General features: G+C 56.2%; 2 protein-coding genes across 4 annotated transcripts in view; one reads left to right on the top strand and one right to left on the bottom strand.

Moving 5' to 3' along the window:
* The window catches only part of CDH23 (cadherin related 23), a 419,760-nt gene that overhangs the window by 90,057 nt on the left and 306,450 nt on the right, over positions 1-23,253 (bottom strand). Inside the window, exons 22-28 of the mRNA XM_055274603.1 lie at positions 22,801-22,990; positions 22,318-22,463; positions 19,885-20,104; positions 17,997-18,149; positions 15,834-15,947; positions 12,399-12,547; positions 1,180-1,240 (exon numbers count right to left, since the gene is read on the bottom strand). Coding sequence (XP_055130578.1) covers positions 1,180-1,240; positions 12,399-12,547; positions 15,834-15,947; positions 17,997-18,149; positions 19,885-20,104; positions 22,318-22,463; positions 22,801-22,990 — 1,033 coding nt within the window. The remainder of the gene's footprint in view (positions 1-1,179; positions 1,241-12,398; positions 12,548-15,833; positions 15,948-17,996; positions 18,150-19,884; positions 20,105-22,317; positions 22,464-22,800; positions 22,991-23,253) is intronic.
* On the top strand, positions 105-13,512 carry C4H10orf105 (chromosome 4 C10orf105 homolog). Of its 3 annotated transcripts, none has more exons than XM_055274612.2 (2): positions 105-256; positions 8,889-9,809. In XM_055274612.2, the coding sequence occupies exon 2, from the start codon at positions 8,894-8,896 to the stop codon at positions 9,293-9,295; it is 402 nt and encodes a 133-aa protein (XP_055130587.1). In that variant the 5' UTR covers positions 105-256; positions 8,889-8,893; the 3' UTR covers positions 9,296-9,809. The 3 variants fall into 3 exon arrangements, with proteins under 3 accessions (XP_055130587.1, XP_055130586.1, XP_055130585.1); XM_055274611.2 differs by lacking the exon at positions 105-256 and adding an exon at positions 5,477-5,626 and having other exon boundaries at positions 8,889-9,822; XM_055274610.2 differs by lacking the exon at positions 105-256 and adding an exon at positions 8,652-8,814 and having other exon boundaries at positions 8,889-13,512.

Here is a 23,253-nt window from a genome sequence, read left to right as displayed (position 1 = left end):
TGCTGGCCTGCCATGGTTGGGGGCAGAAGTTCACCAGTCCCCTCCTTGTGAGGAGGCTGGGGCACGGCAGTCACAGTGGAGAGGAAGCTGGAGGACTCTGTGAGGTGGGGCAAGGCAGATAGGCCATCCCCAATGTGGTTCACCTGCTCCAGGAAGGCCTGCAGCTCTTTCCTGAAAGCCTTAATCTTGGTGTTGATGGTCCCCAGCAGGTGGGGCTCCTGCTGGTCCCCCTTGCCCTGCTTCTACACCCACAGATGTGAGTAGTGTGAGGCCTTTTTAATATTTCAGAAGAACCTGGGGCACTCCAAAAAGAGGGACCAAAACCGAATTCTCCATGGGTGGTTGAATCCAGGATTTAGTGGACATCTCGGGGCTGGTCCAGCACTCATTCCCCCGTCTTTTGGGCACAGCACCCTGATTTTCCTTTGGGGATCTACTCTCCTCTACTGTCACTCCGTAACATTTGTGGGCAGTGACTTTACCCCTGATGTGAGAAGTGGGAGGATCAGCACATTTTATTCTCTGGCCACAGTGATTGGTTCAGAGATGGGCACCGGATTCTGGTTGGACCAGTGAGACCCAGTCCCCAGGGAGCGTGCTGCTGGGGGCTGCCCTGGGCTCTGGGCCCTCTCTCTCAGGGCCGTGGCTTTGGGAAGCTCTGCAGGACCCCAGGACTTCAGGAACATGGCAATCAAAAGCCACCCGGGGGCACGGTGGCTCACACCTGTAATCCTAGCAACTCTGGAAGGCTGAGATGGGTGGATAACGAGGTCAGGAGATCGAGGCCATCCTGGCTAACACGGTGAAACCCTGTCTCTACTAAAAGTACAAAAAATTACAGGCACGTGCCTGTAGTCCCAGCTATTCGGGAGGCTGAGGCAGGAGAATTGCTTGAACCCGGGAGGCAGAGGTTGCAGTGAGCCGAGATCACACCACTGCACTCCAGCCTGGGCGACAGAGGGAGACTCCAGCTCAAAAACAAATAATCAAAAAAGCTGCCCATCACCCACCTGGTGTGAATAAGGAGAATGTCCCTGTTTCCTCCCTCTGGCCTCACCCCATGTGTACAGCCCTGGGGGTTTTCTTGGGCCTCATCTCCCAGACCTTTGGCAGCCTAGAGAAACTCTGCCCTCCCCCAGGCAGGAGGGCCGCCCCCCATCCTAGGGCAGCCCCACTTACCATGGAGGATGCGGTACCACACACGCCCAAACTCGCCCTCGTCCGCGTCGGTGGCTTTCAGCTGAGGAAGAATGAGACACGAGTTACTTCTTGAATGCCACCCAGCAGCGAGAGAAGAGGTTTTTAGAGCTCCTTTCCTTCCCTTCACGCATCCTACCCCATCCTGCCAAAACCTGTGGTCTCCCTCACAGGCTGGGGGTGGGGGAGACAAGGGGACGTGTGTGTCTTTCTAATCCCCAAGAGTATGTCTGACTGCTGATGGCCCCTGTGGCCCTGTCCAGGACCAGCTCTGCCCCGATCCTCCTCCAGGTTCGCAGGGAGGCTGGGGGAGAAGGTGAAAGATGACACTGCAGCTCGCTGGGTCCAGGCTTTCTTAGGCTGTTCCATCCCTCCACATTCCCTACCTGGCAGCCTTTCAGAGAACAGGAGCCTCTCCCAGGGTGGCTGGACTGCATGGCTGCTTCTTGCCCGCATTTCCTTGGCCCAAAGTTATTCTGGCCACACTGGGTCCCAGCCGGCACTGTACACTGTACGGTCACTTCGTGGAAGTCCAGGAGCCCTCCTCCCACACGATGGCTCCATGCTCATTCACACGCACCATCACCCCAGTCTAGCTTCACATCGGCCTGGCTGGCGTGGCTGCGACTCAGGCTTATGTGTTTATGTGTTGCCTCTGGTGGGCTTGTGTGTGGGGGGGATGTTGTCACTCGGAGACACTGCCTAGTGCTCAGCCCTTTTTACAAGGAGTCCAGCCTCGAGGCTACTGGCAGAACCATAGCTGACCCCAACATGAGTCCTGTCAAGCCAATAACTGAATACCTACTTTACCCACTGCCCACCCAAAACAAGTGGAGAACGAACACACCCCAGGGCAGTGCAGAAAGAGGCTGGACCCTCCTATGACATGTCGTCTTGTCAGATCTGTGGGGAATTGCTTTGTAAGGCCCTGGGCTCTCCCACTTCTTCTGGGTCTGCCCCTCCTTGTCTCACCACCTCTCACTTCAGCCCTGTAGTATGCATGGGAGCTGCCATTTTCTTCCTGACCCTGCCAAGATGGTCAGAGGGGGTTGGTCCAGGACTGGGTGCCTGATCAAAGCTAAGCCAATCACATCCTTCTCTGGGATTGTTGACCTTGGGCCCAGAGAGATTGAGTCAGTCTTTCTAGCAGTAAAATGTGGGAAAATCAACGGCCCCTCTCTTGCACATCCCTGGGCCCCACTTTCCACCACTCTCTCCTCTGTTTCTTGAACACCAAGTGTGTGCTGGCCTCATGGCTTCTGCCCTGGCTGTTTCCTGGCAAGCTCTCCCTCAAGATATTTGCACGTTCATGCCCTCATCTCCTTCAGGTCTTTGTTCAAATTTCTTCTCCTAAGACCCTCCCAGAGCACTGCATATGAAATTATAGCCCCCACTCCAATGTCCTGGCCTTCCCTACCCCTGGTCACCCTCTGATACATGCTATCTTTGTTTATTGCCTATATCCCCACAGGAAGAAAGGGCTTTGTGCACTGTGATATCCCTGGTCTCTGGAACAACAATCCCGGCATACAGTAGGGTCAAATATGTGAACGACTTAGAAGCAGAGCTCCAGGGAGAGGAACTAGGCTGACACTCAGTGAGCACGAATGCAGGACATATACAACATTCAGCTCTGGTTTGCATCCCTGGGCCCAGTTATTCCAGGAGCCCATCTGTGCCTCGCTCCCTGTTTGATTTTTCCTTTAATCCTGTAGGGTATCCCAGTATTGCTACAGTACACTTCTCCTTCTGCCTAGATTATTATTATTTTTTTTTGTAGAGACAGGGTCTTGCTATATTGCCCATGCTGGTCTCGAACTCCTGAGCTTAAGCAATCCTCCCGCCTTGGCTTCCCAAAGTGCTGGGATTACAGGCATGAGCCACCATGTCTGGCCCTGCCTAAGATAATATAGAATGGGTTTTCTTTCTTGCCACCCGAAGCCCTAATGTAGGCTTTCCTATTGTTGCTCACTGGACAAACCTGCAGAGAAGATGGGGATGGGTTCCTGCTAGCAAAGATCAAGAAAGCAGTGAGGGTGGGATTGGCTGAAGGTTTCCAAAGGAGGGAGCTGGGTTTGGAAGGATGGAGGAAACCTGGCTTAGCAGAGAATGTTGGGAATAACATTTTTCCTGGGAAACAGTGTGAGCTGAAGTAGAGGCAGCTGGGGAGGCTGAGGAAGGAACCAGGACCCCAGTCTGGAGTGAAGGGCTCATGCAAGCACAGCAGAGGACTGTGGTTGGAAGAGTGGAATGACAGCCTCAATCAGCAGCACTGATGCCCTGGAACCTCCACGGGACAGGGAGTATAGACATGGTGGTATGAAGGGAGAGTGAGGAGACTGCAGTAGGCGCTGGCCTGGTCTAACTCGATGCACATCCGGGCACTGCGTGTCTAAGGATTCTGATGAGCATGTTGATGGTGGGGAGGAGGATGAGTACACTGGAGCAAAAAGAACAAGGGCTCTGGGTCAGGCATGCCCAAGCATGAATTTAGGCTTTGTCACTTACTCTCTATGGCACAATGGATAAGTACTTTAGCTCCCTTGAGCCTGTTTCCTCATCTCTAGACTGGGCACAATGATGACCAGCCTTGCAGGGTTGAGGGGAAGATCAGAAGTCATCCTGCAAAGAATCTTGGCTGGTGCCTAGCATGCGGATGTGTGGTGAAGGTCGACATGACTGATGCCACCTTCTCCAGAGAGCCCTCTTGATTTATGCCAGAGCTGGGGATGGCTGGATTGCCCCTTGCCGTGCAGTTCTTTCTCTCTCCATTCCCTGAGAAACCTTAGGAGCTGGCAGGTGGAGGGATGTAATGGGGTGCTTCAATTGTCCAGATCTGGAAGGGCTCAGGATGGGGAAGAGAGCCACGTTGCCCAGAGCATGCCCTTGCGTGTCTATCCATCGTGAGATTTCCTTGATGCCTCCCTGCTCCAGCAGCCTGCACCACCCTGGAAGCTTTGTCTTCTGCCATCTCAGGAGGAATGGGGGCCACAGATGAAGTGTTCAGTTGGTTTCAGAAGAGGAAGTTAAGGAAAATGAAGGCAGTGAATACTGTGATGGAAGGTGCAGGAATCCCAGTGGGGACTCTGGGCATTGGAAACGCCTTTGAGCCGATGCTTTGCCCGCCCTGGATGCCTACGGCCTGCCCCTGCCCACCTGGCACAGGGGAAACACCAAGTCCCCCATCACTCACTTGCTGGGTGCTCCTGGGCAGGACACACCTCTCTGGGCCTCAGTTTGGTCATCTGAGAGAAGAGGGGGGCGCTCTTCTCTCAAAAGAGGAGTTAGATAACCCCTGAGGACCTCTCCAGCTTTAACAGTCCATAGGAAATCTCCTGTCCATCTTGGGGTTGGCAGACAGTGCCTCTTTTTGTGGGCAAGGGGAGGAGGGAAGAGCTAAAAACCAAAAACTAGGGCTCCAAAAAAGGGAATGGGTCCAAGGCTCAGGTCTTGGACAGAGCCATGACTGCCATCTTGAGTTGCATTTCTGGGAGCTTGGAGGTCCCTGGTGGGGAAGCTGCGGAAGGCTTGGGCTCCTAAGCAGGCGGCTGGTTGCCAGGGAAGCTCTGGCTTCTGGGGAGAAAGAAGGCTGGGGGAGGGAAGTGTGTATGTGTGTGCGTGTGTGTGTGTGTGTGGTTTGGAAAGAACCTCCGGTGGAGGTCTCCCGTGGCCCACCCGCACTGTGGGGAGCATGGCCTTGGAGGTCCCTTAGTCCTGTGCTTTCTGCCCTGGGATCCCTCTGACCTTTGAAGATGCCCCTCACCCCTCGCTTCTGTAGCCAGACATCTTCAAAGGGAAGGTGCTTTTCTAGAAGCTGAGGGAAAAGCCTGGAAGGAGTGGGGCCCAGGGACGCTGCAGGAGGGGCCTCAGGGGCTGCCAGGGCCCAGCACTCTGCCTGCTCCCCTCCCGCCATGGCTTGTAGCCCCTCTCCAGGGTAACCTGGTGGCTGGCAGGCACTGAATAGCGACCCGCTGGCTGCCGCCGACCATACCATTCAAACTTCCAACAGGGGAAGGTGAGCGCCATGGGGCCGCAGAGGCAGTAAAACCCTCCCCCTGCGTCTCCCCAGAGTCTCCCACCCTGAGAGGGCTCCAAGGAGACAGGCTGGAGCGAGGCGGTGGGAAGGCTGGGGGGCATCCCAGAGTCTCTGGAGAGCTCCCCTCTCCCTCTTCCCAACCCAGTTGCCATCCCTACTCCCTTAGCTATCCCCTCCCCCAAGGCAGGGCCTGAACTCTTCTAGACAAAGCCAGGTCCAGCTGGGGAGTGACGGGGAGGCCATTCTGCTGGCCAGGCTGACCGAGGGCTGCAGGGCACAGCAGAGCCTGGCAGGGCTGGGGTCACAGGCACTGCTCAGGGCTCCTTGGGCCTCCCTTCCACAGCTGAGAAGACCTCTCCACGGAGCTTGGGACGGCTGGGGTCTGGCTCTGAGGTCAGTGCCTGGGGGACTGCAGGAGAAGGCTTGGAGAGGAAAGTGTGGTGGGGACCCTTGCTGGGGGACTCCTGGGAGAATGTGAGGGTGTGCTTAGACCTAGGCAGTCCTCTGGTTTTGTAGAGAGGGGAAACAAGGCCCAGTAAGGGGTAGGGACTAGCCCGAGGCCACACAGCAGTCTTCTCTGCCCACAGCAGGTCCTACTCTGTGGAACTCCAAGGGAAGAGGAGGGTTCTAGACTGAGCTTGCAGAAATATGTCCAGAGCAGGGTCCGCTGGTGCACCCTGGTCCCAGTGGGAAGGGAGTGGCTTCAACTGCCCTCCAGATGATTCCTGGCCTTGGTCCGGGCAAGGCGTCCTCTCCCAGCACTAGCTGGCCTTTGCTGGTTGGTCAGTAGAGGGTGCCAAGAAGCCTGGCAGCTGGACTTGCCTCGTGCTCCAGGAAGGGTGTCGTGTTGTTTTCAAGCACTTAGGAATCTCTCGTTGCCACAGGAACTACTCAGACGCTAATTACAACTCCACTTATTTTTTTATTTTTTTGAGACAGTGTTGCTCTGTCGCTCAGGCTGTAGCACAGTGGCATGATTCTAGCTCACTGCAGCCTCAAACTTTTGGGCTCAAATGATCCTTCTGCCTCAGCCTCCTGAGTAGCTGGGGCCACAGGCAAATACTAACACCTGGCTAATTAAAAAAACTTTTTTTTTTTTAGAAATGAAGTCTCACTATGTTTCCCAGGCTGTTCTCAAACTCCTGGGCTCAAGTGATCCTCCTGCCTTGGCCTCCCAAAGTGCTGGGATTACAGGTGTAAGCCAACACGCCTGGCCTCACTTATTTTTTTAATTAAAGCAGGTCCCAAGGCCTGAAGCCTGGATCCTCTTTGCTAGCCCAGTAGGGTCTCCAGATTCCTTTGAAGGCCTTGAAATAACATTAGAACTAGTAGGATTGAGGCATCTCCCATTTCAGACTGCCCTTTTCTTACTGCCGGCCAAGCATCGTCCAGGGTAGGAGAGAGGGATGGCTGATTTTCTCCCCATGGGAGTGGGCGGTGGGCCCACCCCATCCCTCCTCCCTGCTCAGACTCAAGGAAAGGCCAACCCATGCACAGCTGCCCAGCCAGAGTGCTCTCTAGGCCTGATGCCGCAAAGGCGGAGGCCCTGGGCAGCTAGACGGGCATCACACTTTCCAGCCGGGCGCTGGGAGGGGTCGTTTTCTGCCTGGAAGTGCTGGGAGGGGTGGTGGTGGGGAGTGGGTGGGAGGTGGGGTGCTCTGCATGCCCTCAGTCGGCTGGGCGCGGGGAGCCAGGAGTGAGGTCCTGCGGCTGCCGGTGAGTGCCTGGGGTAGGGACAGGAGTCCCTCGGGTGGGGGACTAGGTGGCCCACTCCCCTCCCCACTACCTGTGACAGGGTTTCTCTGAGCGTGACCTGACGCCTTTCCTCCTCCTGAGCTTCCATGCTAGAAACTCAACTGTTAACTAAGCTGCAAGCTGGAAGGAGGAAAATCTGCTATCCCCCACCCTCATGAAAAGGAAAGACCCCAAGGTTAAAGGGAAATCATGACTTTTTATCAGACCCCCTGGGATTGCTTGTCCACGTCAGTAGAATTTAAAGATCACACATGCTGACCTGCAAGCTGGACGTCCTCTGCTTATGTGTTTGGTTTGGCCTGTGTAGTGTTTCAAATATTTGAAAATTCATTTCACATTATTTTGAAATCAAGTTTATTTGGCTTTTGCTGTGTTCTCCCCCACCCCACCTCTCTTCTTTCTTGCCTTCAACAAATTTGAATTAGCTGCCAACATTTAAATGTCTAGAATGTTTGCCTTAAAAAAAATCCAGATTTCTGGCTTCTCTTGGGAAATTGACAGAGCTGACCACACTGGGCCCACACTCCGGCACTGACACCACCAGTCTGGGCTGAGGCCCCTCCACTTCCTTGAGAGGGCCCAGCCAGTGCTCTCCAGGTGGCCCTGCTCATCTGTACCCTCTGGTCATGTGTTATCTGCTGACCAGGCCCTGTGAGCATTTTTATTACAACCCCAGACATATTGAGCCAAAAGCTCAGCCTGGTTTTCCATCGACAAGGATCGTCTGCTGCACTGCGTCTAATGGGATGATCTTTAGTGGGAACGGAAATGCCCTGTCAGGTGCATGATGTGCCTGAGGGGTTTCCAGCCCCCTTGTCAACTCCTTGTGGGTTTATTTCCCACCTGTTCCCGGAGCAGCTCACTGAGCTCAGAAAGGGCTGGGGGCCAGAGGGGTGGCAAGGCCATGGGGCCAGGAGTCAGGAGACCTGCTTCTGGCCTTTACTTGGCCATTGGCTCACAATGTGGCCTTGGCCTTCCCACCACCAAGCTGCCCCACCCCACCCTGCTGTGACCCACAATGCGGCCAGCCAAGCCTTCCCAAGGAGTGAGCTCTGGCTTGTCACTCCCCACCTCTAAAACCTTCACTGGCTCCCTAATGCCAAATCCCCTCTTTGGACCTCAGTTTCCCACCTGTCATGGGAGCAAGTTGGACTGCATGGGGAAGCAGCCACAGGAATCCCCACAGGGCCAGGCAGGTGAAATAAAGTGTGTGGTGGGCCTGTAAGGGAGGGTGGGGAGCTGGAGGTCAGTGCCCTGTCTACAGGGGGCAGCAGCTGCTCAGCCCCAGAAACAAGGATGAGGCAGGAACATGGGCCAATGCCAGTGGTGAAATTCTGACATTTCAAGAGAATTAGGCACCCATATATTTTTGTGAAATCTGTTATTATTTTGAAAATATTCACAATTAAATTGATAAAAACACGGCAACGACCCAATTAAACACACCCGTGGGCCCCCAGTTTGCAGCTTTGGTATTAGATAACTGCTAGGCACCCTGGCAGCTGCGGCCTCTTACCATCCATAACTGGCTCCTGGCCACAGAACAAGTTATTGGAGGAATTGGTCTTAAGTTTCCAGACCTAAGACCCTATGATGATTCATGAAGATTGATTTGAAAATGCAGACAGGCACCGCCCTCTTGTCTCTGTGGCAGATGGGCAGGGGGTGGAGCAGGAAGAGGGCCTGAGCTTGGGCCCAGCTCCATCACTGCTCAGCTGTGTGTGTACTTAGACTTGTCATGACTCTGGACCTCCCTGTCCTAACGTGTGATGTGGCCATGATGCTGTCCAGTTTAACAGTGCCTCGCCCCCATCCATGTTCCCTAGGTAAGTCTTCCCTATACCCGCTGCCCTGGGTCCAGCTGATCTGCCTTTGAGCTTCTGTCTTGTTGCTGTTGCAGGAGCCATGAGCACAGAGGGCCCCAGCCTCGCCAGCTCCCCAGCCATCAGCCCCCTCGCCTTTCTCTCAGCTCCCGTCAGCCCCGGGACCCTTGCAGAGGCAACCGACCCCCTCCCCATGCTCATTGCCCTGGCCTGCATCTTCCTTCTGCTGGCCACCTGTCTGCTGTTCATGACGCTCTGCAAGCCGGCTGCTCTGGACCAGAGCCGCCGCAGGGCTCGCGAATGCATGCCCCACCACCCCGGGAGCCCCAGTGAGCCCCAGCTCCGGCTCTGGAAGCGCCTGGGCTCCCTGCGCCTCTCCCTGCACAGCTTCCGCAGTGGCCGGCCCACCGTCCCTCGACGGCCCCTGCCTGGCCCCGACGACAACCGCGGCCACTGTGACTGCACGGAATCTACCAAGATGTGATGGGATGTCCACACATGTGCCTCCACATCCCCCTAGGTCTACCTGTAGATCCTCCTGCTTCAGAGACCGGTGCTGCAGGCTGCAGGAAGACAGTGGCCCAAGCAGCCTGGGCCACACACTCACCCCCAGAAGCTCCTTGCATGCCCAGGCCAGTGCCCTTTCCCAAAGATGATCCTCAGAAGAGCACCTTCCTCTCTGCAGACCCCCTAGCTGCTGCTTGATGAAAGACTTCTGGTCAAGAGATGAGCACTCGTGGTCATCTGGGCCTTTGGCCTGAGGCTCCACAGGATACAACCTGGGGCTCGTAACCACCTCCTAGAAGCGGCACCCTCACTCACCACAGAAGCCTTGCCCTCCAGGTGCCAAAGCCTAGCTTGGAGAAGTTGCCAAATGGCAAAGGTTCCCTTTAGCCAAGTGAAATGCTCAGCCTACACTGGGGCCAAGACACTGTCCTGCCATCTGTGCTGGCCCAGTGCTGGGGCAAAACCTCGGGGCTCCCTTCCTTGGGTTTCATGGGTGCTGCTAGCATCTGCCTGGTGCCCTGTGGGAGCAGCTGCCTCCCTCCTGGTGGAACAGATGCCTGGGTGCCGGCTGGGAGGAGTAGCAAGCTGGGCTCTCCAAGCATGATCTTGGCAGCCATCTTGGTGGCCCCTCTTCAGGGCACCCAAATTAGGATCAATCAGGAAGGGATTGAGGATGATCGAGGAGGCTCCCTTCAGAGGCCAGGAAGGGTATTGTGACAGAGTGGCAAGAGGCAGGACATTTCTAGCAGCTGGAGGTGATGCCACCTGGGCTTGGAGGAGGACAGCTCACAGCAGCTCCACACCTCACCCAGGGAAAGCGGCAGCCTCCCCGAGGGTGGGATGGTCCAGACCTCTCCAGGACAGCTGTGGGGTCCCAGGTCCGGCCCACACTAGGGATGCTATCTGTGGTTTTGGTGAGTGCTTTGCTGAAGACCTGTCAAAGCAGTCCCACCCCAGGATGGGCTTCTCAGAATCCCAAACCCTTGACCTCTCCCCACAACGCCAGGGTTAAACACTTTGGTCAGGTCCCAAATTTGAAGGGTGGGCAGAGGGAGGACCTGGGCTGCCCAGCTCCTGTCCCAGTCAGCTGGCCAGGATCCCACCACAAAGCTGCCCCACCCCCATCCTGCTGTGACCCACAGTGCAGCCAGCCAAGTCTCCCCAAGGAGTGAGCTCTGGCTTGCCACTCCCCAGCTCCAAAACCTTCACTGGCTCCCTAATGCCAAATGGATATAGCCAAAGCTCCTCAGCCCAGCGTGCAGTGCCCTCTGGGAGCTGGCTCCAGTTAATCTTTCTAGCCTCATCTTGATCCAAAACTCCAGGAAAACTGGAACACCTATCACCCACTAACTGTGGCTTATGCTTCACACACACCCACTCTGTGAAGCCCTCCTGCCTGGAGCCACCCCTACTGTCTCCTACCTCTCTTGGGGAGAACAAGGAACATTCTCTTGGCAGCATGGGTCCTTTTTGTCTATGTCTTCTCTTTCCTACCAGCTTGGGAGCTTGCAGAGAGCCAGACCTCGTCCAGCCCCTCACTTTGACTCCCCAGTTCTGTGCACAGAAGTATGAGGCTTCTGTGTACAGAGTGAAGAGTGGCCCAGCCTGGGGGTGTCCCCACTCTCTGAGGCAGGAGTCCTGGTGGGAGCCGGCACAACACAGAGCCTCATCTTCCCTCAGGTGACCCTAGAAAGATTTCTCTCCAAGCAGGCCCTATTGGAGAAGCTCACTGTCCCTTCCTTCCAAGTCAATCTGATCTCAAAAAATGAGTCCAGCTTCACAAGAAACTTACTTAGAGGACCTTGGAGAAGTCATCCTGAGACCCTGCATTTCTCCCTGAGAAATGGGAGAACTCAGGGCTGCCCTATATTAACTCGCTGGCTCTAGGATTTCAGTAAGAGTAGTATTGTGTAAATAGAAACCAAGTCTTTGGGTTTAGAAAGTGGGGCAGGCCTCCTCCCTAAGGGGTTTGTTCCTTCCTCCCTTCCGGCTCAGTAACCTCTTCCTGGTTTGCTTCCCCTGGGGCCTCCCTGCACATCCCAGGCTGGATTCAGCCTGTAGCCATCCACCTCACCAGCAGGCCCTGCTGGCCACTAGATACTGTCTTCCTGGAGGTTGGGGTAGGGGGTGAGGCTGCCTTGAGGCCTGAAGAAGGAAAAGCCCAGGAGGGGGCTGGGCTCTCAACTGGGCTTCAGGCTCCAAGTCCTCACAAGCTGAGGCCCTGATCGAGGGAACCCCCTTCTTCCTCCTGCTGGAGCTAGCCCCCACACTCTCGCAAATCCCCAGGGCTTTCTGGGCTTTCTGTGTTTCTGGGAGTCAGCTCCCTGCTCCTCAGCCCTTTCCTGCCCGCCTCCTGGTCCCGATGCAGGGAGGGGAGCATTGCCAGCCTCCCACGCTTCTGTGCCTCCCAAGCCTGGCAGCCTGTCCCAGTGGGCAGGCCCAGATTCGCTGTTTGGCTTAGCCTCCGAGTTGGAAACCCCATAGCTGGTAAAGAGACTCATTCATTCCGGGCCTCCCTCCCCACCCAGCAACTGAGGACTCTGGGCAGAGGTGGGGGTGCGCACCCAAATCGTTTTCAGGGTCCTCCTCTCTCTCCCTCTGAGCCTTGGAGCTGTTGCTCCTGCTCCCTGGGCAAAGGAGCCCTTTCTTCTTGTGCCTGTTTACTTCCCAAGAGGGGAGCCTCGGCCAAGGGCTCTGTGAAAGCAGCTCTGTTCTGGGCCTTGCTGGGCCCTGGCTCTCTTCTCAACTCCTTTCCGGGAAATTGTGACATCTTCTTCTCCCCTCTACTCTGAAAGGCCCTTCTGGGTGGGGCAGGAGATATGGAGGGGGAGGCCAAGTCTTCCTTCTGTTTGTGGGGAGCCAGAGCCCTATCCTCAGCTCTGCAACCTGGCGGTCCACACTCCCTGGGATGGGAGGGGGCCTGGGTTCCCCTTTCCCCACAGCACCTTCCAGAGCAGCAGACCCACCCTGGGCCCCCACCTGCTTCCGCCTCTGGTGCCACTGAGCATGTGCCCTCAGGGCCGTGTGCGACCCCGCCTCCCCCAGCCCACCACCTGCCCCAGAGGCCACGGGCCACCTGCCTGCACGATGCTGTGGCCTTCGGGGATGTCCTCGGGGACGCTGGCCTCATAGCTGCTCTGCAGAAAGATGGGCCGGTTGTCATTCACATCCAGGACAGTGATGAACACGGTGGCTGTGCCCGTGTGCCGCTTCCCTACAGGGCCGTTGTCTGTGGGAGTTGAAGGAAGACAGGTGTTAGCAGCTGCCTGAGAGGGACACACTTCCTGTGACTTTGCACACTCCCGGGCACCAGTCAGAGAGGTGCCCTGTTCCTCCCCATCTGCCCTAGCCTTTGCAAGGGGTGACGTCCTTTTTAGCTTAGGAATAACACTAACAGTACCTAATACTTAGATAACACCATGTGCCAGCCATTCTTCTAACCCATTCAGTCCTCACAGCAACCCCATGAAACAGGCACTTTACTGTCATCCCCATTTTACAGAGGAGGTAACTGAGGCACTCAAGTGGATTGAATGATGGCTCTCAAAAAAGACAGACCCATGTTAAATCCCTGGGAACCTGCGAAGGTTAATTTATTTGGGAAAAGGGCCTTTGAAAATGTAATTACGTTAAGGATCTTGAAAAGTGATCATCCTGGGTGAGCTGGGTGGCCCGTAAACCCAATGGCAAGTGTCCTTGTAAGAGAAAGGCAGAGGGACATTTGAGACAGAGAGGAGGAGGCCACATGCAAATGGAGGCGGAGGCTGGAGTTACGCTGCCACAAGCCACCGAATGCCTAGCGACTCCAGAAACTGGGACAATCAAGGACTGATTCTCCCTAGAGCCTTTGGAGGAAGCATGACCCTGCCGACATCTTCATTTCTAACTTCTGGCCTTGAGAACCAGGAGAGAATACACTTTTGCTGTTTTAAGTTTGTGGTAGTTTGCCGTGGCAAATTTAGGATGCAGATACAGGTACTAAGAGCAAAAAGCCAACTGCCATCAGGGACTGGCGGGTATAGCACCTGGGTCAAACACCTGGATGGGCCCCGCTCGAGGGGCAGCTGTCCTCCACTCCAGTCCACAGCGGACAGGCAGAATGTGGGCCCAGGGACACCAGATCTTCTGATTTCTCATGAGAAATTGAACATCTGAGCTTTTAAATAAAATCTCCTGATCTTTAAATGTTCACAACTAATGGTCATTCTTTATAAAATATTGGATAGGTCAAACAAACATCCCCTCTGCATTCAGGACATGGGCTTTGCTTGGGATCTAAGCCTAAGGTCCCCGGAGACTCTGTCCCTCCAGTTCCCATAGGACCCTCCCAGAGCTGGGAGGTGGTGAGGATGGGACACCGACTCAGCCCCAGGGCAGTTCTTGGGTTGTCCTCCCTGGAGGAAGGAGCTTGTAACCAGCGCTGCATGTCCAGGCAAGAGTGGTCACCCCAGGGGGTACTGCAGGGAGCTGGAGTAGCCTGGAGAGCTAGGGTGACTCCATCCTTCTTCTCCAGGCCATCTGACCATACGTGGCGGTGCTGTCGCTCACTGGAGGTAGGTCTTCTCACCCTCCAAAGCTCCTCTCCAGACCAGCCTCCCACCACCCTTGGGGGCTGGCTTATTGCTCTGGCTGGGATTGGTGTGTGTGTGGGAGGCTCCCTAGAAGGCTGGCGGAAGCCCTCTCCTCCTGCCAGCCAATGCCCAAAGTGAAGGCTGGACTCAGGGGTGGTAACAAGTCTCCAGAGGGTGGGCAGCCATTCCAGGAGGGGAGGAGAGCAGGGCAGAGGGCCGAGGCATCTGGGCATGGGCGGGCTGGGAAGGGACTGATGATTGGAAAGAGTGAGGCCCAGAGAATTCATTCCCTTCTCACTCAGCTCACTGCAAACTTCCTGGGAGGACCAGGGGCACCCAGCGGCACAGGTCTCATCATACCACTCTTTCCCTCTGGGGCCCTCAAGGGCTCCCTGCTGCCCAGAGATGAAAGACCAAACTTCTTGGCCAACGTTTAGGCCTCCACACATGGCCCTATCTGATCACAGCCTCCCCTTCCCCAGTGTGGGCCACTCCATGGGCCAGCTGTGGTGTATGCACGCCTGCTTGTGCACACAGGGTGCTTTCCCACCTCCAGGCCCTTGCACGGGCTGGTGCCTCTGCCTGAAATGCCCTCCCTGCTTCTTCATGTACTGAAACCCTATGTGGCCTCCAAGGCTGCACCCCTTGTTTCTGTCCATCAGCACTGCCCTGTGCTCCCCTGGGAAGGCTATGTCCTGAATGTCCCCCTGTGGACCCTCCCTTCTAGGCTCTGAGGCCTGGGATGCTGGGTAGGTGGGACTGCCCCCAGCTCCATGGATGGGCATGTGACTTAGGCCTAAGTAACCAGCACATCTCACTTCCCTGGCCACAGTGAGGGGCTCAGGAATGGGCACTGGGGCAAAATGGATCTATCTAGAGCTGATCTGAGGGCTTCTGCCAGGGAGGGGAAAGAGACAAGTGCTGTCTTCCGTGCTGCTGCACTTGAACCCGAGATTGTGTACAGGTGAGGCTGGGGCAATGACCTGCCACCATGTGAGCTGAAGAATAAAGCCAACTGATATGGTTTGGCTCTGTGTCCCCACCCAGATCTCATCTTGAATTGTATTCCCATAATTTCCACGTGTTGTGGGAGGGAGCCAGTGGGAGATCATTGAATCATAGGGGCGTTTTCTCCTATACTGTTCTCGTGGTAGTGAATAAGTCTCATGAGATCTGACGGTTTTATCAGGGGTTTCTACTTTTGCATCTTCCTCATTCTCTCTTTGCCTGCTACCATCCATGTAAGACGGGACTTGCTCCTCCTTGCCTTCTGCCATGATTGTGAGGCCTCCCCAGCCACATGGAACTGTAAGTCCCATTGGACCTTTTTTCCTGTATAAATTACCCAGTCTCGGGTATGTCTTTATCAGCAGTGTGAAAACAGACTAATACATCAACACACATGAGGCAGCGCCAGCCAGTGCAGAGACTGAAGCCTGAGGTGTCACCTGAGCCCTGAATCCAGTCATACCGGGAGTTACATCTCCCAGTGGACTGGTTTCGTGAGCCCATATTGCTGAAGTCAGTTTATTTTATTTTAAAATTTGCAACTGAAAGGGTCCTAACTCACTCAAAGGCACTCCCAGATGCCGATTCCTGAAGGAAGCCTCCCGTGACCTCTCCCACTCTGTGTTTGCACCACTACCCGATACTCTTATGTCATCCTTTTCCCTTCCTGCTGGCTTGCCTGGATTTGCAGTAATTTGTCTACATGTGGGTCTCCCATGTAGCTCCCACCTTACCATCCTAGTGTCTTGCATGTGGCACTGCACAGTGAGCCTCATGCCCGGCAAGTGCTCAGTAATGTTTGGTGAGTGTCTGGTGGCCCTTTCTCCACTGGCATCTGGGCAGAGTTCAGCCTTTAGCAAAGGCCAGCTCCTGGGAGGCACCCTGTGTGAACTCTGCCCAGATCACTGTGTTGGTGGGTGCGGGACTGGTGCATACCGATGGCCTCCAGGATGAGCATGTAGGCGGCTGTGGTCTCCCGGTCCAGGCCCACCACGGTTCTCACAACGGCATCGCGGTAACCTATGCTGAACTTCCCATCCACGTTGCCACCTGTGGGTGAAGGAGAGAAAGCTTCCAGCTGGGAAACAGAGCTCCTGGCCAGGGGAAGCGGGGACTCTGCTCCTGAGCTGGGACCCGTGATGGTGAGTCCAGGAGTGGGAGGCTGTGCTGCCGATTCGGCCCTGCCTGAGGTGCCCTGATGCGGGTGCAGCTAGGGTGGGCTCAGTGGCGGCGCCAGATGCCTGGAATCAGCTCCTAACCTTCACGAAGCACCTCCTGTTTACAGGTACTTCATGCAGACCATTTCATTTAGCCTCCACTTCACAGAGGAGAACCCCTCACTCAGTGATGTGCCTGTGCCACTCTGGGTCTCTCCGTGCGTGGGTCCCTGGGTGTATCCTTCACCCCTCCGCTCCCTGCCCCGTCCTGCAGAAGCGTCTGAGCAGCTAACCTGCATAGGGGCTTGTATATGTGGCTGAGAACTCTGGGGTTGGCTGAGCATCCCCCAGGCCCCTCATCTCGGAGGTGAGATGGGCTGAGGAGCGAAGCTTCCTGAGTGGGGACATGGAGGCCCCACAGAGGGAGGAGTCAAGGCAGGTGTACAGGAGACAGGGATTACTGAGTCTCCTTGAGTTCTGGGACGGGTGGGAAGTGTGAGGGTCTCCTCTCGCGGTGGACGGGAGTCAGGAAGGAACTCCCAGAACAGCGTGGAGACCCCTCCCCTGCCAGCTGGCGAGTAGTGTGGTGTTCTGGGCAGCAGAGGGCGCCATGGCACCAGCTTTGTGGTGAGCTTGGGCAGGACAGGGCTCAGCTCCTTGCAGAATGCGCACTGAAAATCCAGGAGGGCTCTGGGCAGGTCAGCGGGAGCCCACCACTTTGGGGTGCTGAAGAGTCATCGTGCAGGCTGCCAGGTGCTCCCCTGTTCTTGTTGGTTTGCCCCTAGGGAAAGCCTCCTGACCCCCAAACCTCCAGGGCTCCCCCAGTGTCTGAAGTACCATCTGCAAGGGACACACTCTGACTCCCGGGGAGCCCAGGGCAGAACTAGGATGTAAATAGTGCGGGCAGTGGAGCCACGGAGCTGGTGCCATGTGAGGGGTCTTGGTAACTAAGCCCTCCCTAGGGCCGACTTGAGGACCAGACTGTAAAGAGAGGGCCTGAGGGTGCTGGGCCCCTTCAGGGAGGTGATGGAAGAAAGGGAAGGCTGAGGGCCGGGAGGTCACGTTGGCCGCAGCAAAGCCACAGATGGGCTGTGAGCTGGGCTTCCTTGCTTCATGGGGAGACATTGAGGGGGCTGGTGTGTGCCCTGCTCGTGTGTACAGGCACACATATGCAGAGGCAACAGGTGTATTGGTAGGCAGGTCATGGACAGAGAGAAGACTGAGCCAGTAAAAGGGCCAAAGAGGGTTGAGGAATGGGGAAGACTGCACCCCCATGTGTCCCAGCATCTCTCGTGTGTCAGGGAGGCTGAGAAGCTGTGTTCTCATCCAGGAATGGCAAATCCACGGCATGTGCGCCACCACCTACCAATCCTACCACTGTGGCAGACATCACTAATCCACTGCAGCTCACTTTCCCCTGTGAGCCAGGACATGGCCTCATCATCTGTGGCCACAGCTCTGCAGACAACAGCCAGGCAACATTTTTGAGCTAAAACCATTTCATTTAGGGAGATCAAAACCATCTGCCTCTAAACAGATGGGAATTCTCAACAGATCCCCAAGGAAGGATGAGGCCACATTCCTCCAGTCACTGCTCTGTCATCCAGACTTGGAGTGGGGAGTGGGGCTCAGGGCTCCTCCCTAGGAATCATGGGGCCTTACCTCCCTCTAGAATGAACCTTGGTAGATGCTCCCAGTCCCTGCAACCAACAGGTTCGGGAGGTCCCCAGGGAGCCAGTCCAGAGTGATCCAGCTGCAAAGCCCTTGGGAAGAGCCAGGAGCAAATCCTCGGGAGGCACCAACAGGGGGTAAAGCCCAACGGTAGAGCCCTGACCTCTTTTCCACCCTCACCTGCCCCCCGCCTAGTCTGGCTGTCTATCTGGGAGGGGGGTGGGCAGGGCCCCAGGAGGCCTGCACAGGTGGGTGGAGGCGGGGGCAGCACCTGTGATGAAGTAGCTGAGCTCGGCATTGAGGCCCACGTCGTTGTCTGTGCAGTTCAGCCAGACCACCCGGAACTCGCGCGGCACGTCCTCGGACACGGACACATTGTACACAGCCGGGAAGAAGGTGGGCGTCTCGTCATTCACATCCAGCACTGCGGGGCAGAATGGGCGCCGGGGCTAGGCCTGGCTTCTGTTGCAGACGACCCAGCTCCAGAGCAGCATCTCCAGCCCCAGACCAAGTAGGGAACGAATTCCCAAGGGAGTCACGGGCTCCAAGTGGCATCTGTGTCAACAGCTCCTGGCCATGAGCCCAGGGCCCTACATGCCCACCGGGGCCAGGACCAAGCCCACCAGTGCTCCAGACCCTTCTGCTGTCCCTGTACCCTGGGGGCTTATTGCTGCTCAGCTGTCAAAGGGAGGAGAGAAAACCTTAGAACCTCTCTCCAGTACGGGCCTAACAATGACCATGACAACACGGACAATCATGACAACGATGATGACAGCGACCATTTACGAGCTTGTCCAGTGTGCCAAGCCCATGCTGAGTGCTTCCCGTACAGGACCACATGCAGCCCTCTGAGCACCCTAGGAGGTGGGCATTATCAGACACACTGTGCAGCTGAGGAAGCGGGAGCTCAGAGCAGCTGAGTGACTCGTCCAAAGTCACACAGTGGCAGAGTGGAGGGCTGGAGCCTCAAGGTCTACCCTCGGCATGCAATGGAGTTTCAGCAGAGGGAGCTCACTTTGAAAATCCCACCCCCTGAAATAAGGTTTAATTTCCCTTGCAGATGTGTTTATTCCACTCTGCATGCTAGGGCCCTATTCCTCAGGCAGATGGGGCTTTGACAACCTTCTCTAAGTGGTACCACCAGGAGAGATCCTGGGCCCATTTGATGTTATGGCTTCTGCTGAGTCTTGGAGAAAGGCCCTCCAGGGGTCCTCTCTTAAAGCTGGGACATATTCCCTGTCCATCATCGGCCAATAAGGGGGTCCTGAAACTGGCACCAGAAACCCACAGGCAAGCTTCGGACAGATGGGAGAGAGAATGTCGTGCTCTCTGAAATCCTCACCATCTTAGGTCTCGACTGAAGAGGGTCAGTGTCTGCGCCTGTGCTGAGCTAACTACCCCCCCTCCCCCACCCCCTACCATCCCACGGAGGCTGGCAGAGCTAGGATGGGACTGAACAGGCTCAGGGAACAGGCCATGTCTTGCCTGCTAAACTCTGCCCTTATTTCCCTGGGGTTATTCCTGGCCCCTTGGCAACGGCTCATGTCCGCATGCTGTCCTGAAAATTAAAGACTCATCCAGAGTGGAAACAGTACCCCGCCCCTTCACAAATAGAGGCCAGAGACACTGGGAATGAGCACGAGAGTCCCAGGGGGATGAGGATCTTAGGGAGTCTGGGAGTCCCAGCTGCTCTCTTTCCAGGGTGATGCCCTACCACTGCCAGCCCAGGGGTTCCACACCCTTGGGAAGGGGAGGTCTCGTTTATGTCTCCCAAACAAAAACTCTGGCCTTCCAAAGAAGACAAAGGGCTCTGCACCCTCCCTGCCTGTTCATGACCCTGAGGGTCCCAGCCCCTGCTCAAGCCCTCTCTGCTGTTGCTGCAATCAGAGGCTAGGAGGGGTGGGGGTGACGGGGCCTTGGCAGCAGGTCCAGGCCACTGCCCCTGAGCTCTGGGGCACTGAAGGCAGTGGCCAGGTGCGGAGAAGGCTCTGCTATGTTGAACGGCTCCAGCTGAGGAGGGTGCCTCATTAACAAAGGAGCCTGTGCCTGCAAGTCCAGTAGACAGCAGTGGGGGACATGGGCTCCCCTCTCCCCCTGGCCCTGACCCAGGCCTGTGCCCACGCACTGAGCACACAGCAGAAGCCCCCGCGCCCCCTCACCGTGGATGGTGAGTGTGCTGGTGGAGCTCTTGGTGGGCGTGCCTGCATCACTGGCCACCACCCGCAGCTGGTAGTCGGCGATGCGCTCGCGGTCCAGCTCGGTGGTGGTGACCACCACGCCGCTGCTGCTGTTGATGAGGAAGTCCATGCGGGGCATGCCCACTGGCATGCGGTAGGACACCAAGCCATTCAGGCCCTCATCGAGGTCGACGGCCACCACCTGAGGGCAAGGAGGGGCAGCAAGAGGGCTGGGAGGGGACACTGGGATGGATGCTTCTCCCCCAAGAAGGGCTCCCTCCTCCCTGCCAAGCCACACTTGGCTGCAGCCAGACACACCTGCTCCCCTCCAAGCCTTAGGCCAGGCCACCGTCCCCAGGGCACCCTCCCAGATGCTCTCTAAGGGGGTCGCACGTCAGCTGAAAGGCGTCCAGATGCACCAAGTGAGGCCAGCGATGGGGTGGCAGAGGGACTTTTTAGAATAAGAGCTCAGGTCTCTACAGCGCTTTCTCCCCTTCATCGCCTGCTCTCCCCATTAGGAAGCTCTCCCAGATTTGAAGCAGCTGTTCCAGCTTAAGGACCCCACCATTATCTGGAGTGCAACCACGTAGAAGGCTGGAGTCACAGGCTTCCCCTCCCCCGCTTTGCTTTGATTTGTGAGATAGTAAAAACAAAAATAAAATGACATCAAGGGTTCTTTTTTAAAAGTCACTTGAGGATTTCATTATTATTATTTTTTTAAAAAGCTGTTTGTGGCCATGCACAGGCAAGCCTCCTCCCAAATTCCTACACTGTTCTCATTTGCACCTCCAGTCCTGATCAGATTGCCTGACTCAAGACCCTGGTACCCTGAATGTTTTACTGAAGTGGATTCAAGGCATTTGGGGGAAATGTGTAATAATAAATAAAATAAGAGTTTGGGATTAAGCCAAGACTCTCAGGATTGGAAGACAATATCAAGGTCGTCTGATCTATTTCACATCCAACAAACTGGACGAGAGGTGTCTGGACTCAGCTTGAATGCTTTCCAGGATGGGGGGCTCAGTATTTTTAATTCACTTGCACACAGCTCTATCCCCTGGAGAATGCTCTTCTGCACAGCCAGCAGAAATCTGTATCTCCTGAGGTCCTAGGTGGGACCAGGGAGCCACAGTTCAAGGGAGGGCCCTCATTCTGTATGTGAGGACAGTTTCCAAGTTAAACGCTCCCTGCTCCTTCCTCTATGAACTCAGAATTTGCATTGGTGGGCATCTTTCTTCGCCGGCCGTGAGCCCCCAGAGAACAGGGTTTGGGGGTTGACTCGCTCTCACCCCACCTCCCCTCCAGTCTGGGGGCTTCCTCGGGGACCGACTGCTGTTCCCTGGATTGAGGCGCCCCCTGCTGGGGGTTTGGGGACCCGCCAAAGAACATCATTCACCTCTTCCTACAGATGAAGAAACTGAGGCACAGTGGGCCTGTGGGGCACCACCAAGCTCACCTTCTCTGGCATCCTGACAAACAACCCTGTTTTCTTCTAATGGGAACAGGCTAAACTGGTACAGCCATTGTGTCTCAGGTATAAACCCTCGTGACAGACACACAGTGATCACCACAGCTACCGTGTTTCCTGCGTCCAAGTTCCAGGGTGCTTCATACGTGTGTCTGATTGAGTCCCCACAGCACAACCAGGAAGATACTATTATTATCTCCATTTCACGGGTGAGAAACTGAGACTCAGAGAGGTTAAGCAGTTTGCTCCAAGTAACACAGCACCCTGGTGCTGGAGATGGGATTCACACCCCCGTTGGTTGGACTCCATAGCCCATGCTCTTAACCAGGAGGGTCTCCAGTGTTTCTGAATGGCCCCTGGAGGGCTGAGGTTTTGAAAGGACTTGAAACCCTGGATGTCATCTCCCCTAAACCAGCACTTTCAGGATCCCTCTGATCGGAGGATGATGGAACGGGAGGCAAAGAAGCCAGGCCCAAGATCAGACAGTGCCTTGCTTGGCCACAGGGTCTTGGGCAAGTCTCTTTAGAGCCCTGCAAAGTGGACAGAGGCCCCTCTACTGTAGTAGAGGGAGCTGATCCCGGGCTATGGGAAGGCATGGGAGAGGCAGATGCCCAGGGCTACACTCATCTGGCCTTGTTTGTATTCTAGAACCATCTGCAGGCTTAGGCAATGGAAGGTCCTGGGCCAGACCTCCATAATCAGGCCCTGAGAAACTTGGACATGACTTCCAGAATTCCATCTTTGCCTCCCTCCCTCTCTCTACCTCTGCCTTTGCCCATCTCCCTATCCTTTCCTGCCACACTTCCCTCCACGTCTCCAGAGCCTCTGTCCTTCAAGACCCAGCCCCTCCCCTGCCCCAGCCCTGCAAAGTGTTCAGCCTGGGCTAGGCCCCTCAGGCACCCACTGCCCACTTCTGGGCTGGTAGGAATGAGATGATAGAGACTCACTTGGTAGATGGAGACCCCCGCCGGGGTGCCTTCAAGCACCTCGGCCACAAAAGGCAGATTCTGAAAGGTGGGGTCATTGTCATTGAGATCCAAGAGGTTCACAAACACTGTGGCACTGCTGGTGGCTCTCAGAGGGGGCCTGCCACCTGGGGAGACCAGGGCGAGAAGGGGCCAAGGACAGGGTAAGATGGGTGCAAGAGAACACGGACAGGAAGAAGGCAAGTGGCGAGAGGGCGGCAGATTCAGGGCTCTCCATCCCAATGGCCCCTCCAGGAAGCAGCCTGGGCCTCACAGCTCCCCTTCCCAGTCCCCTCCGTTCCCTCAGGGTGCTCTAGGAGTCACAACTGGGGCGCGGGTATTACTCTACTCTTGGTGATCAGACATAGACCTCCTGGGTGGGCCCCAGGTACCCCAGAGGCCCAGTCACCGGGGACACCCGCAGCCTAAGGTGTGGGGGCTGTGAGGGGCGAGAGGGGTCCATACAGTCAGTGACAGAGACGACGATTTTGCGCATCAGCTCGGCCTCGTGGGGGTCAGGGTTCTCCCGGTCCAGCATGGCATGGGTGGTGCGGATCTTGCCCGTGGTGCTGTTGAGGCTGTAGAACTTGTTGGGCGGCTGGATGCTGTACACCAGGGTGCCATTCTCCCCCAGGTCTGGGTCCACAGCCACCACCTGCCCGGGAGGGAGCAGATCCCTTCACTGAGCCACGCCTGGGGAGGGTGTCTCTGGGCTGGCCGGGGGTATCTGAACTCAGACATTGGTCCTGGGGAGGGGGCATCCTGGCTCCAGCCCAGGAAGTAGGCCTCCCAGCTGGGCCCGGTAGGGGGGTCCAAGAGGGTTGGGAGGCAGGAGTTCTCTAGGGGAGGGGCTGGGAAGGGCTGGGGAGTCTGTACTCCAGCTGAGATTTTTGAAAGGATTTGAAACCCTGGATTTTG

Source organism: Symphalangus syndactylus, chromosome 4 (genome assembly GCF_028878055.3).
Source record: "Symphalangus syndactylus isolate Jambi chromosome 4, NHGRI_mSymSyn1-v2.1_pri, whole genome shotgun sequence".
Classification (NCBI taxonomy): domain Eukaryota; kingdom Metazoa; phylum Chordata; class Mammalia; order Primates; family Hylobatidae; genus Symphalangus; species Symphalangus syndactylus.
The sequence above is the reverse complement of the archived record's forward strand: the minus strand, read 5'-3'. Positions and strand labels throughout refer to the sequence as shown.

Excerpts from the sequence above, each read along its gene's own strand:
- C4H10orf105 (XM_055274610.2), top strand. The coding sequence starts at position 8,727 with ATGACTCTGGACCTCCCTGTCCTAACGTGTGATGTGGCCATGATGCTG. Across the intron at positions 8,815-8,888 it reads CCCCCATCCATGTTCCCTAG|GAGCCATGAGCACAGAGGGC; the intron begins GTAAGTCTTCCC and ends TTGCTGTTGCAG.